At 37.5% G+C, this 15,239-nt stretch overlaps 1 protein-coding gene across 1 annotated transcript; it reads right to left on the reverse strand.

Annotated features, from left to right (window-relative positions):
- Window positions 1-1,011: 1,011 nt before the first annotated feature.
- LOC129456756 (CD209 antigen-like protein D) lies at window positions 1,012-3,337 on the reverse strand. The gene is made up of 6 exons (XM_055226196.1): window positions 3,248-3,337; window positions 2,666-2,749; window positions 2,338-2,400; window positions 1,421-1,560; window positions 1,220-1,320; window positions 1,012-1,144 (listed from the first exon to the last, which is right to left on the reverse strand). Exons 1-6 carry the CDS (start codon window positions 3,270-3,272, stop codon window positions 1,012-1,014), a joined length of 546 nt encoding a protein of 181 aa, XP_055082171.1. The 5' UTR covers window positions 3,273-3,337.
- Window positions 3,338-15,239: the final 11,902 nt, after the last annotated feature.

Consider the following 15,239-nt stretch of genomic DNA (forward strand, 5'->3'; position numbering starts at 1 on the left):
GTGACATCCATCATTCAAACTGCAGCTTCTCGTATGCCTTCCTTTTTAAGTAGTAGTTCAAGTATTTCTTTTTTTGTTGGTGCAGTTGTCAAAAATAGATAGTTGATCTTTCAGGAAATGTGATGTCCACACTGACAACATAAGCACATAAAACTAATTTGGGTCATACAATTTCCTCATAATAATAAGGTACAAGCAAAGTTACTGAAAAGTTATAACATTTCTCAACCAAATAGAAGTTAGTGTATTAGATATATTTTTATATATTTGAAATTTTCTATCAACCTTTATTGCAGGGTTTTCAAAGTTTGAAATGCCATTATGTTCTGTTGTGCCCCTTTTTGAAAGCTGTAAAAAAAAAAAAAAAAAAAATATATATTTTTATATATATTATATATATATAATATATATATATATATATATATATATATATATATATATATATATATTTTTATATATATATATATATATATATATATATATATATATATATATATATATATATATATATATATATATATATTTTATTTTTTTTTTTTTTCAAACTTTATTTGCCGACATCAGCTAAACCACAAGAGTTTTTTTTTAGGTTTTGTGAAGGAGCAAGTTTTTTTTTTTCTGATTTCCTGCCTGGTGGTTTGTGGTTTATCCTTTTTAAAAGTAAGTAAAATGTCTGATATTTAGTTCACACACTAGAGTTTCCCCATGCTCTTCGATAGGGCTCTGAGGACGGGTGTGGATGTGACCATTTATAGTTAAAAAAATACATGGGAAAACGTGTACAAAAAGCTCAAAGTGCACAGTAAAACATATTTAAAAACAGCCTCATAGACAAACATTGAGCAGAAGTTACAAGAAACAGCGACGGGGATAAATGGCTCATATAGTGGCATTATCATCATTGATATACAAACATTCGATTCAGGGCAAATGAAAGCTATTTATTAAAGCATTGGGCATTTGTTATGAAGTATATGCAGGACTTACAGAAGAGTGTTAAAAAGCAAAATTTCAAAATTTCAGTTCACAAAGACACGGCTCTTTTTTATCACAGGGCAAATCATTCCATTTTCTAGTAATAGCCAGAATTCCAATGCAATCTTCATTATCATTACCATCATTTGGTTCTCCAGACATCCAAGAACTAAAAAAAAACAACAAAAAAAAGCATTAAAATGCTGTATAAAAAAAACAAAACAGAAAAGGAAGTTACATAAACCTTATAGTGAGTGGGGATCCATCCACCCATTTCCAAACTCCTTCAGTCTCACGATCACTCAATCCAATCCATAAGCGACCTGGAAATATTTTAACAAACTCCTGCCCAATATCAAAACAAAATAAAACTGTTTTTTTTTATTTATTTTTTTTAAATAGCCACTAGTGTTTGCCATAAATTGTAACCAAGTGTAGAACAAACCTGCTCCTCTTTGCTGTTAATGACAATGAGATCAGCCCCGTGTTCCTGACAGTAGCTCCTGCTCTCCTCCCAGGTACGCTTCATCTCGGAAGCATAATAGAAGCTTCCTCTGAAGTATGAGACGTTCTCATTTACGTTATCTAAATGTATCAAAAATAAACTATTAAACTATATATAAAAAAAGAAAAAAACACACATGTTGTGTAGGCTACTTACTCATTTTCTTCAGTTTGGCGAGGAGATTTCTATTCTCGGTTTGAAGGACTAAGGAAGACAACAGCATACATACACTTAAAGGTCCTACACGACGCCAAAGTGACTCACGTGAACTTGTCATGTTGGAATGCTGTTATCATCATCAAAAACATTCTTGTAGTTGAGTTTTGTTTCATTCACACGTCCTGAGACGAGAAAGCTCAAAAGGCTCTGTTCCACTTTGCAATGTCATCTAGTGATACTTTTAAAGTTCACTAATTTGAGATATTTTAGACATTAACAACTGTGAAAATAACAGTTCCACCACATTTATTCCATCACAAACATAGCTGTAGATGTGTTTTGTTTCATGCACATGTTTAACTCACAAATCCTGCATATTTAGGCTTAGTGCTACTCTCAGACTGAAAACACTCTTTCCCACCTTGTGATGTCACGTGACAGTTCAGAAAGTGCTCCAGTGTGTTTTTAAACTCCATACACTTTCACTAGCACCATTAGGATGATTTTAGCCCTAGAACTGACAAAAAAGGTTACCTTAAAAAATATTGCTTCATGACATCACAAGGTGGAACAGAGCATTTTGAGCTTTGGAGATGTAGATAGACTAAAGAAGCAAGATTACAAACGTGTGGATGAAACGGAACAACTCCAGGAACGGTTTTGATGAGATAGCAACATTCTAACATTACATAAATTACGTGAATACATTTTGTGTAGCTCATCTCTTTCTTCAGACAGGTTTTGGTGACTCATGTTGAGGACTGTCAAGATTGCAAACATGTACTTCATTAGGTGTAAGAAATCAGCAATCATGATCTACACATTGTGCAAATTTGTATGTTCATATTGTATTTTTTTAGGTTTCAAATGTAACTGTAACTGCTGCTCATTTCTGTCTTCGGACAGGTGTTATGGTTATGGTTTCAAGGACTAGAGCAGACACCATGAGGCTTTCATTATCGTCAATGACCAAAATTAATTGAATATTTATGTAAATCTTTGTTCTAACATTTAAAGAGTACTCACATAGACGTAGACCGACATTGAGAGACGCTTGTAGCATGCACAGGACTCCGAAGCTGACGATGACCAGTCTGATCGCTCTTCCTCCTGTGAATTAAATTAAATTCCATAAACATGGCCTCACTCTCCCCCCAGATATAATGTAAACATGTTCAAATATAGCTGGTTTATTTTTAATTACAATAAAACAATGAACATGATGTGAAAGTTATATTTATGTTATAATTTGATCTTTTGATTCTCAAGAGGATTATTATTAATCAGAAATCAGAATGTGCCTCACATGAGTCTCATTTGGGTTGCAAGTTTCAATGCTGAAATCCAGTTGATTTAAGTTTAATGTTCACTCCCTAAACCCCAGCACCTGCAGCTCATCATTAGTGAGTGCTAGTGCAGCCTCTAAGCTTTCACATGAGCCATGGTCATGTACTTAAAATGAGAAAAACTTGTATGTGTCCTCTATCTGCAGGTTAAGGCACTGGTCATCCAGGTTCAGCTGTGACTGTAGCACCATTTTTCTTAAAACCTCAAGAGTAGAGGCTACATACACTTTAATAAAAAGTCAAAATCTGATTTGACTCTGACCTGTGTCTGCAGCGTTGGTTCTCATGGTTCCTCTGGATCTGGTTCTAAATGATGTTTCATCCTTTTGGACACACTCAAGTGTGTCTTCAGTGACATCCATCATTCAAACTGCAGCTTCACGTATGCCTTCCTTTTTAAGTAGTAGTTCAAGTATTTCTTTTTTGTTGGTGCAGTTGTCAAAAATAGATAGTTAATCTTTCAGGAAATGTGATGTCCACACTGACAACATAAGCACATAAGCACCCAAAATTTGGGTCATACAATTTTTTCGTAATAAATAAGGTATAAGCTAAGTAATTTTTTCGTTTTTACTTACCTCCCCGTAAAAAAAAAAAAAAAAAAAAAATCCTAGCTATGCCCTTGCTTTTGCATCCTCAGGCCAATGTCTCCTAAACTATTTATAAGTATCTAGCTTTGAGCTTCCCGAGATAGTCATTTTACAATAGTGGACACTAGTCACCAGTAAAATAAAGCATTTTATATCATGCAAACTGATAATACTGAATTCAAAATCATTGTACTCTTAAACAGTGTTCTTTATGTGGACATCACCCCATAATATCTTGACGTCTTGACACAACAGCTACGTGGACTCATACGACTGGAGTCATCCGTTATTTGTTGAGTGAACATTTTTTTTATTGGTTTTGAGTTCTATCACTTTAAAACATATTAGCTCACTGTACTGTTCAGGTTTACAGTGCATAGTGTTTGGCTCCAGTCAAATGAAGCTCATGGAGGCTAGCAGTTATACGGCAAATTTGGAGCTTTGGAGCTTCCCTTTTAGGAATTCCGACCACGAGTATCATAGCAACCAAAGAGCCAATCTGGAGTGAGGCTGTTGAAGGTAACGCCCTTTCCTGTCCTTCCTTTTAGCATGGAGCAGGCTGTCAATCAAGCCTGCTGCTAACGCTAGAGGAGCAACCTCGGGGAAAGAAGGCGTCTGATTTGTTTGTTATTAATGTTCATATCTTGATTTACAGACACAATACTGAAATAAAAATAGCAGGATCATGTAGAATGGGTTAATATGGACATTTTAAGATAAAAAAAGAGTAGACAGCGAGAAAGCAGCAGCAACAGTTTTTCAAAAGAAAGAGTCAGAGCCGACGGAGCCTGAAGCACGCCCATGATCACTTATCACCTATTTGGAACGCTGTGGCTAGCAGGTTAGCTATGTCCGTTTATATGAAGTCGATGTACGAAATATCAGAAATAACAATTATAAGTTGGTGAGCTGCAACTATTTGAGAGGTAGTGCTATACAAGGACAGCAAAATATGAAATTTAACTTAATCAAATTGTGAACTTAACAACACTGTGTATTTATTATCAGTTATGTCGAAATATTGTTTTATCTCGTTCTTGTCGACCAAATTTCATGTCTTGTCTTGTCTTGTAGGAGTTGTGTCTTGTCACGTCACTAGTTGTTATAAATGCTAATATGGCTTATAAGTTTTTAGGATGCAGTAAACAACAACCTTTTTGCTTGACTAATGATATTTTGAAGGGACAGTTCATGGTATAGTATCAACTCAACAATAAATACATTTAGATATTAAAGCCCTCATTACGCTCCTTGTGACCTACTTTTGGTCAAACCCACAAGTTGAAAATCACTTCACTGAAATAATCCATGATAAATATACAGCGCAGTAATTGGCTGCCTTTATTGATCTGTTTGAATCTGACATCAATATGCCCTGGGCTTTATGGACATCAAGGGCACCATTTTTTATCTGGAAAAGTAAAGTTGTTTTTGCTGAAATGCTGATTTAGCTTTGACTAATCTGCTCTGATTAGAAGCCTGTTTTGTTTTTGTCAAACCTTGCCATTTAAAAACAGATGTTCCGCGAAGCTACAGTGTCCCCCACAACTACTTGAATTACTGTGTGTTTATTCCAAGTCTATTTGCAGGTTTGTTTTTTCCCAAATATATAACTGTAGCATACTGTACCAACTGGTCATTTTTTGGAAGCCAGAAGGGAGTTCTGTTAATTGCAACCTCCTGAGGTAATATTTGGCTTCCTGAGTACCACCAGATATAAACCCGTACTGCATAATGTCCAGGTCAGGCAAACAAAAATGCTTAGTTTGCATTTACCCCATATTGTTGCGTCACAGGTAAAACTCTTCTGTCCAGTTTTTATAAGCCATTTCCGTACTCTGTGTTAATGTTGGCTTTATGAGTATAACCATGTTTTCTAAGGTCTTCATTTGTTTATTTCTCATCGTTTATTCCAGTTGCTGACGGCAGAGGAAGCTGCAACACCTAAATGACTCATTGGGAGCAGAGGTGAGAGGAGTTTGTACATTGTGTTTTCCAAATGTAGACATTTCAAGTTATAGAATGTGAAATGATAAACTCAAGGTGACCAAAAGCATGTTTAAAGGGGAATTAATAATGCATAATGTGTGGTCTTTAACAGATGAAAGTTACTCAAACAGCAACACCAGTTGTATACACACTTCAGTGTGAGAAACACTGGTTTAGTCTATAGAGCAGCTGATTGATACGCTTTAGTTCAAAGCATGTCCCTGGCACTTCCAGCTCTTTTGGCCTGAGGTAGTTTGCCTGCTCCGTGTACAGTCAGGTTTAAGTGTGTACTTTACAGATTTTGGCCAGATGAAGAGTAAACTGATTGAGTGGCCCATCAATCCAGAGTGACCTTGTCCAATGCCATCTTAGAGCTGCACACTGTCAGAGAAAGTGAGGGAGGAAGAAAGAAGGAGAGAGAGAACGATCGAAGGAGAGGAAGAGAGCGCTTATGTAAGTGGTGTCACATTCAGACAAGTTAAAAGGCCTAGTTCTGATGGCACTTGTCTGTATGTATTGCTTGGTAGAGAGGATTCCAAGAACACCTGGTTAGTTTGAGAAGTTATTGCCAAAACTGTTTAAAAAATGTCTTACTATTGTTTGTTGTCGTGCCCTTGAGCAAGACATTTTATCCACACTGTATGCACGTGGTGTGGAAAAAAGCTTTATTGGCAATGTTAGTAAGCAAAATTCAGAAACTGTGCTTTGGCAATATATATAATTAATAGTATTAGTAAAATATGATAAAATAAAAGGGATCCATAGAATAAGTTAGAAATAAAATAAATATGATTCCAAAATAAACTGTATGAACAGAAAGACAATGCAAATAGAGCAGCTACAGAAGCTTAGTTTACCCTCACATAGTATGGTGAGTGAAAGAAAACTGCCAACTAATGTGCTCATAGTGTTTTAATGGTCTTTATATAAATTAAGGCATTAATATATATTACTATTGTAAGTTCAATCATTGTAAAAAATAAAAACTTTCTACTTTGCGGATTTTGCTGGTTTAATTTTTTGGAATGTAAACGAGGGAACACTGTAATACATATGCAGTATTGTGGCACACACCGAATGTTGGCACACATTTAACACACATTATGCATTATTTGTATTGTTGGCCTTGAGTACTTTTGGTTTGGCATTTTGTGTTTTTGAGCTTAAAGCAGACCTATTATGCAAAATTGACATTTTAGAAGTTTTAACCATGTTATAGTTGTTTCCCCTTCTTATGTACTTTCTAAGTTGTGTTTGGAGTGATTGGTGCATGTTTGAACAATCTTTAACCGCTTATTTTCAAAACGCCATATTGCTGCTCAGTCCCTGTGTGGCAGTGTCAAGTAATTTTAGATGAATATTGCAATCTAAAATGTGCAGATTATAACATAATAATCCAACATCCAACAAAGTTAAATACAATTCCAGATATGTTTTTGATGAGGGAACAAAAGTAAAGTTTGCACAATATGCATCCTTTAAAACAAATGTCCATTGTGCTTAAAATTAACACTGAAAATATCGTGCCAAAATGTGAGGCCCCACCTGTCTGTGCCTGTCTGTTTGTGTGATAAAACCCAGAGAAGCTGAAGGACACCTGGTTTGTTTGAAGGATTGCACATGCTCCGCCGTATGATTCATTTTCAGGGTTTGATGGAGATGAGTTTCCAAGCTGCCTGTAGACATGAAGAACCGCAAAGACATGTGCATGAAAAAGGGGAAAATGGAGAGACAGAGATGGCGGGGATGGCATCTAATGTGATTTATTTGTGTTTGTAAAATGGTTTCCCTAGACCAACATCTTTCATGTGTATAGCTTTGGGTTATGGGTCCACAATGGTGTTTTGCTGGTTCTGAGTAAGTGACTATCGTTTTATCTGAAAGCATTTTGGTGGTGTAGACTGAGCCAAAGTGAAATGTGAATTAAGATACGCAGAACATAATCAGACATAAAAAAAAAAACGAAACAAAATTATGTAAAACTGTAATTACCATGTACGCACAGGTTTTGTACAGTGCCCTGGCCATATTTACAAAAATGTCTTAAGCAATCCTAAGTAGAGCCTGCCCACTAACTGAAAGATCGATGGTTTAATCCCAAATAGCACCATTGCAAACTGTTACTGTGTCCTTGGGCATAGCACTCCAACATGCCTTTTTAAAACGTTGGTGTGGTTGGAGTGGTTGATGTAGCAGAATGGCTGTCAGTCACGCCTGGTACAGCTGTGATTAGTACAAGTATAATTTACCACCAAATTTGACTGTGTGATATCCACCTTATGTTCTATGTTCACCGGCATTTCAACAATTCACCCTTTGTACATCCTTTTTTTGTCCGTATATAACTTATTTGCTGTTGAGTTTGGCAGCACTGGGCAAAACCGTACAACCACTAATTCAGAAAAGCTAATTGTCAAAGTGTTCAGCTAAAGTAAGGCCTTTCTAAATCAAAAAAATGTTCTATCTTTTAACTCCCACTGCATTTTCTAGGAGGATTAAAGCAGGCATCTAAGGACACGACAGGTGCTGCTGTGCCACTGTACTGTACGCAGTAGTATTTTGGGGCAGCTTAGAGCCAGAAAGAAACAGAAAAGCAATTTAAATGTCTACATCTGTTGTGTCTTCCTTGGTCCCAGTGTACGCACATGCAGGCTGAGTCACAGGTCTTAATGTGAGCCCGATTCTCCTCTCTTCTCTGACTCTCCGGCATTAGCACGGCCTCCTGCATGCATTTGTCACAGGCACGGAGCCATGGGGAGTGTGCGATCTGCTAGCCGTTATTCATGTACACAACCTCGAAACGCACCTGATGTCTAGTTTGGTTATTTATTTTAACTGCACTGTCCTTTATAGAAAAAAAAACAACAAAAAAAAAACAAAAAAAACCATGGGGGTATAGAACATGGGATTGTGTTATGTCATACTGTAATGGATATTTAAATACTCAAAAGCTAGCGTAGCCTGAAAGGATTCCGGCAGTGTGACGGATGTATTTACCAGTAGTGACTAAGAAGTTAAAGCTACCATCTGTACGTTTTTGTTTTTTTTTTGCAATGTTACACAGGCTTGCAATGTGTATAAATCATTTTAGTTTCTCAATATTTCATACTGAAGTGTACACGCTGGGTATTAAACAGTCACTTGCGAAATTACATTTGAATTATTTAAGTTATGTCCTGTATAGAAGTAATGATTTAAAACATGCATGTGGTGTGGGCAGTTCATTTCCAATTATCTCCCCTGCATGCATTCATTTATAGGGATATTGCTTTAAGAAATTGGTTGCATGTCATTATTTGGCCCAAAGGCTGCTGTATAGGGAGACCAGCTTGACAACACAATGTTACTGCCACTAGCATGGAATAAATAAAATATATAGTGTACTCATGACTCGCCTCTGCCACGTATTAATGTTAGAACCTCATTAGTGGGTGTTATAACATAGTGCCAGATAAAACAGCAAATCCTTAAAGCCTTTATAAAGAATGGATCATACTATGGGGACATGAAAGCTAATAAGAGTTACCTTTCTGTTGTTTTTCGAGCTGAATATACATTTCTATTCGTTTCGTCATCTAGGACTGTTTCCATCTTTTTTTTTTAAATTTATTTTCCTTATCTATATGGACTATACCTGCCTGTGTTGACCAAAGAATTTCCATTTGGAAGTACAGCACCGACTAATTTAGATTCATGCATATCAATATAATACTTTTTTTTTGCTTTTTTTCTTGTGCATTCGTCTTGAATTGAGTTGAAAAGGGACGTTTCTCATTTGCAAGATGGTTAGAAATATACACCAAACATGCACAGTATAATCCCTAGTTGCTACTACTGACAATCTTTTATCCCTAGGTCTGGAAGAGGGTCCCCCAGCACAGCACTGCAATCACCCAGTGCTCCTGACAGGTTGCCCCAGCAGCTTTGAGGAAATGGACATGAAGATAAAATATTCCTTGGGGAACATTTGGAAATACCTTAATTTAGTAAATCCACAACTCAACCCAGGATTTGACCTAGGATAGCCCCACAAAAATGGTCATTCCCAAAGGAAGGCTTGTGGCAGATGTTTTAGGTGCGACAGAGGCTCCTGGGGGAAACTGTTGGAGGTACAGGGAGAAAGGGCCTCGTCCACTTGGGAATCAAACCTGGGATTTAACTGGGACTTGACACTGGACTCTGGACACCCATTGAATATGTGGATTTACCTGCAGGGATTTAAAATTCTTGAAAGCGAATGGTTAAAACTCATCAGTGGCTGCTTCTTTGTTGGTTAGTAAATATTTTCATTCTACTATAACCTGGTCTACGTAAGTGCTGCTGGGGATGTTTGTCTCGCTGACCCCACTTCCACCTCCAGTGCAGAATGGTAAAAGGCAGTTTGGGGTGAAGCCCAGATTCTATCAATCAGTGCACCCGGGCCTATCAACCCGACCAATAAGTAATGAATAATGAAAAAGGCAGGCTGAGCTCAGCACTCTGGAGGAGCAGACCTGCACATGAAGTTTGATGCTTTCTTCGTACTGACTTCTGTATAAAGTGAAGTTTGGGAGCCACAGGCTAAAGAGTGGAGCGGTGCAGTTGTGTTGCCTCCAGTTCACATGCAGTAAGAGAGGGATTCTTCAGTGGGATATTGCTCCCTCTGGCAGTCCCTTCAGACCCTGTGAGCTGGGACAGCTGCTGCCGTGCTGCATCTCCTTGATATCTCTATTGCTGTTGGGAGCAGGGGGAAAATAAAGTGCAAATAACCTTGACTTACTACCACACTTAAAGAAAGGCTAGAGTAAGTGCTGGATTACAGCAGCAGCCTTGTGACTATAAATCATACAGAGGATGGTGGCCCCATTAGGGAAATGTGCTGTGATTTTTGCAAATTACCCTCATGAAAATGAAGGGTTGGTTTTGCATAGACAGGTATTATCACAAATAGGTTTTAATATACCATTTTACTGTATCAAAAGACTTTAAAATGTGTTATCACGGATCATTAATCTATTCACTCTCTGTAGTTGGACTATTTGGCTATCTGCTTTTCACGGGCCAAACCCTGGACAAAACACAGTTTGTTGCATAGCTGATGTGCCAGAGGGAGAGACAAAGAACACAACTCATGCTTTAGTCCCTTATCACAATTCACTGTAAAAACAAAATCACAAAAACATAGAAACACAGAATCAGGTTATTTGGTTTACACACACATATGTTTCATTGCCATTGCCTTCCATAAGAGCAATAAAGCAAGCACTACATCTTCACATCTTGCACAGCACCAGCACTATTTCTCAAGAATCCACACTCCATTTGAAAACGTGGCTTTAATTAGTCTCCAAAAGGAAGTAGCACAATTGTCTCTGTGGATGTTTTGTCATGTCTGCCTTGCCTCCGCTGCTTGTGCGAGCTTGTATGCAAGGGTGGCAACATCATGTCCCGCTGGAATTGATAGATTTTCTGGATGACAGGCGGCATACAACTGACACACAAGCACATGCTCCTTCTTCTACTTGGGGAATTTCATCCACTTGGCGCTGACAGGTGTTCAGACTTGGAACTCGATGCCAAATCACACCTGCGAGCATGTCAGGTTGGCAATCGGCTTTGACCAGCAGGGGTCCCGGCGAGCTATAACCCTAATTGTTTGTTTTTCAACATGTTGTAATGATCATTTGAACCGCTTGTCTTCATTTTCTTCTTCATTGGTTCCCTAACATACATCTGTTCGTTCTACTCTTCTCCGTGATTGCTACTGATTCCTAGTCACTTTTTTTTTTTTGTATTTGTATTTTTTTCTTCTGACCATATTTTTTACTGTTGGAAAATAGACAAGGCAATCTTATTTGTATAGCGCCATGTGTACACAAAGTATTTCAAAGTGCTTTACAGAATAAGAAAGACATTAAAATCACAATACAACAAATAAAAACATAAATAATCATAAAATGAACATTAAGAGAAGAGTGCAGACTAAAAATATTGAACGACAAACATCACGGCCATATATTTCAAGTAGGAAGTCACTGCCAAAACAAATAAACACATTGTCCCGAGATTTAAGGTGTTTTGCCATAGAAATAATTTTGTCTTTTGTAGATTTAAAGGGCCCATATTACGCTGTTTTCTGATCTGTTATAATGTTTTTGCTCATCACAAACATATCTGGGGTTGTGTTTTGGTCCATTCACACACGTTTAACACACAAATCCTGCATATTTAGGCTGAGTTCTTTTCTCAAACAGGAAACACTCTGTTCCACCTTGTGATGTCATGAGGAACAGAAAGGTCTACTGTGTTTCTAAACTCCATACACCTTCACTAGAATCATGTGGATGATTTCAGCCCTGGAACTTCCAATCTAAAGGTAAAAGCTAGCTGTTAACTTGAAAACTACCACTGCATGACATCACAAGGTGGAACAGAGCATTTTAAGCTTTGGAGATTTAGGCACACTGATAATAAAGGATTACTCAAACATGCGTGAATGAAACAAAACACGACTAAAGGTATGTTTTTGATTATGTAACAACATTATAACATAGCTTAAAGCTCACAAGAATCCAATTTGTGTAATATAGTATGTTTAACCACAGCCACATCAAATCAATCATCATCAGCAGCTTCTTACCGTCTAAAAACATTGCAAAAATCAAAGGTATACTGTCAAAATCAGACTTGGAGAGGGTTATTTATGCTTTTGTCTCAAGTAGGTTAGACTACTGTAACGGCCTGCTCACTGGCCTCTCCAAACGAGCCTTAAGACAGCTGCAGTACATCCAGAACACTGCTGCTCGCGTCCTGACTAGAACCAGGAAGTATAAGCACATAAATCCTGTGCTCAGGTCTCTGCACTGGCTTCCTGTAGCTCAAAGAATAGACTTTAAAGCAGCTCTGCTCGTGTACAAGTCTCCATGATCTAGCACCAAAGTACATCTCTGACATGTTAGTGCCATATGAACCATCTCACACTCACACAAGACTACAGGGGCCGGCCTCCTGCTGGTGCCCAGAGTCAGGACTAAACATGGAGAATCAGCGTTTCAGTTTTATGCAGCTAAAACCTGGAACAATCTCACTGAAGATGTGAGAGAAGCCTCTACTTTGATAATGTTTAAATCCAGGCTCAAAACGGTTTTGTTTAGCTGTGCATATGACTGAAAGGTTTTTATTCTGCACTTTTCTGCTTTAATGTTAATTTTATGATGATTATTTATGTTTTGATTTCTTGCAATGTGATTTTAATGTGCTTTAATTCTGTAAAGCACTTTGAATTATCTTATGTATGAATTCTGCTATACAAATAAACTTGCCTTGCCTATTGCGCAACCAAAAATATAGAAAAAATAACATAGATTTCCATTATAGGTGTTTTTATTGCTCTAAAAACCTTGGAACATAAGCACCCTTACTGTGATAGGATCTTCGCCAAAGCTGACTCAGGAGGTCCAGCTGATACACCACCCATAAAAACAACCATGGAACCGACTGTAAAACACTGACGCATAACCACTGGCATAACCAAAGCACGTATCTCTGTCTAGCTCCTGTATGTCAAATAATGATAATGATAGTGGTCGGGCTATAATAGAACTCGATATTCATACTGGGGAGGATGACAGATATGAGGCCACTTCCTGTCTACTCTTTTTTCATGCGAGAATGGGAAGTGAAATCCACACCATGCAGCGGAGGAAATAAACAGTAAAATGCTGAGGAGAAAATCCAGAGGCCACGTGATGGGAGCGGTGCAGTTATAGCAGTAATCGATATCTGCTGGAAACTGATCAGGAAGTCCGAGGGAAGAGGAATTTCTATGAGGAGGAGAGGCAAAGATCTTGGGTTTTTGTTTTAAACTTTAGCACATCTTAAGCCTCCGTGATATTTGTGCTGGTTTGCCCCCATCTATAACCCAACGCTATTTGCTCTGTGTCCCATTTAGACAGATGGAGGTGAGGCTTGCGAGAAAGCGAGCAGTAACCTTTAATAGGGTCTAATGCGATTTGTTGACAAAAGAAATGGAGAGTGGTGCTAAAAGCCTGCTGCAAAGAAAATGAAGGAAATTAGACAGAACGGAGAGAAAAGACCACCACCAAGGCGGAATCGGTGCGATGCAATCATTAAGGTGAGCAAACCAGGATGCAAACAGCTTATATAAGAGCGTTATATAAGAAAAATCCAACACTTTTGTGATTATACCTTAAAAGTGTCATAAGCTAGTGCAAAAAAAATGTGTGATAGTTGTAATTCTGGACGTATGGAACCAGTCCCCAAATCTATGAAGAGTTAACGAAAATCACTACTAATAATCTGAAGTGGAACATAATGAAGTAAAAGTGGTAGTACTGTGCTTTATTTACGTAGATTTTAATGAGGATACTTTTTACTTTTAGTTTACTACATTTGAGAGCAAGTATCTGCACTTTCTACTCCACTGCATTTTTGAACTGGAATGAAAAGTAAAAGTATATTTTTTATTATTGATTGAAACCTTCAGGGGATTTATTTTTAACATATTTATGGATTGAGCAACAAAAATATATAAATAAAAACAGCTACGAAAAAGATGATCAATTCAGCTGTTTCTGCTGAACAAAATTCAACACAAATCCCTAAATCAGTGAGAAAATGTACTTTAAGAGTAAAAAGTAAAATGGGTACGGGATACTTTTACTTAAATAGATATTTTCATGTGACACTTTTACTTTTGCTTGAGTATATTTTTGCTCCAGTATCTGTACTTTTGCTTAAATCCTTCTTCCACCACTGATAATAATATACAATTCACTGGCAAAGTACAAATGGTATACCTTAAAGGGCAATACTTTCTAATAACTAGACTTTCAAACAGAACAAAGATTGAATTCATAATGAACAAATCGTCAACTAATCCTAACTCCTAAACCTTACACCTTACTTAGTTACAAAGCCTGACTCAAACTATTCGTTCAGTTTCATTCATTATTAAAAGCAGTATACAGTTTTTTGTTTAACTCATCCAACATATAACACGTGCCATATTCCACTTGGACAGGCATCTGGTTTGGGGCTGTAAAAGTACTGGGTGAAATAACCTCATCATTACCTTTGCAGAAGCCCTGAGCGACTGCAGTGGACACATCAGAGATATAGGGTTTTACGCATCTTCAGGAGGGCTCCATTCTCCCTAATGCATGCTCTTATACAGCCCTCAGTGTATATGGCCGCCATTAATTCTCCTGTCAATCTGCCTCCACTATCTTCCATTAGCACTGCAGGGGCAAATTAGAAAGGCTTTGAAAGACCAGATTGGAACACAAAAGTTTATCGGCCTAGGTGGTGATGGGATAATGGTGCTCAAAGATGCACCTGACAAGCAAACCGAAGCATACAAATCGTGTTGTGTTGCGAGTATAGTGTTGCCATGGGAATATCTGATCATATAGATCATAAAATGCACGTTATTATGCAAGGTCTTACAAGGTCTGTTCCCGGGATTATTCTCATACAGGATTTGTTTAGTGTTGTCTTATTTGTTTCAGTACGTTTGCTAAGAAGGTAGAATCTTTCATTGCAGGATTTCAGATGGCATTGCAAAATTAATATGGTTAAATTGCAGGTTTTTGGTTTAATATAATTCTAGGGTTAGTCACTAATAGATATGATCAAGTTCAGTGTTTGTGCATCTACCTTTTTGGATATTTCATA

The sequence above is a fragment of the Periophthalmus magnuspinnatus genome, chromosome 13 (genome assembly GCF_009829125.3).
Source record: "Periophthalmus magnuspinnatus isolate fPerMag1 chromosome 13, fPerMag1.2.pri, whole genome shotgun sequence".
In the NCBI taxonomy this organism is placed as follows: Eukaryota; Metazoa; Chordata; class Actinopteri; order Gobiiformes; family Gobiidae; genus Periophthalmus; species Periophthalmus magnuspinnatus.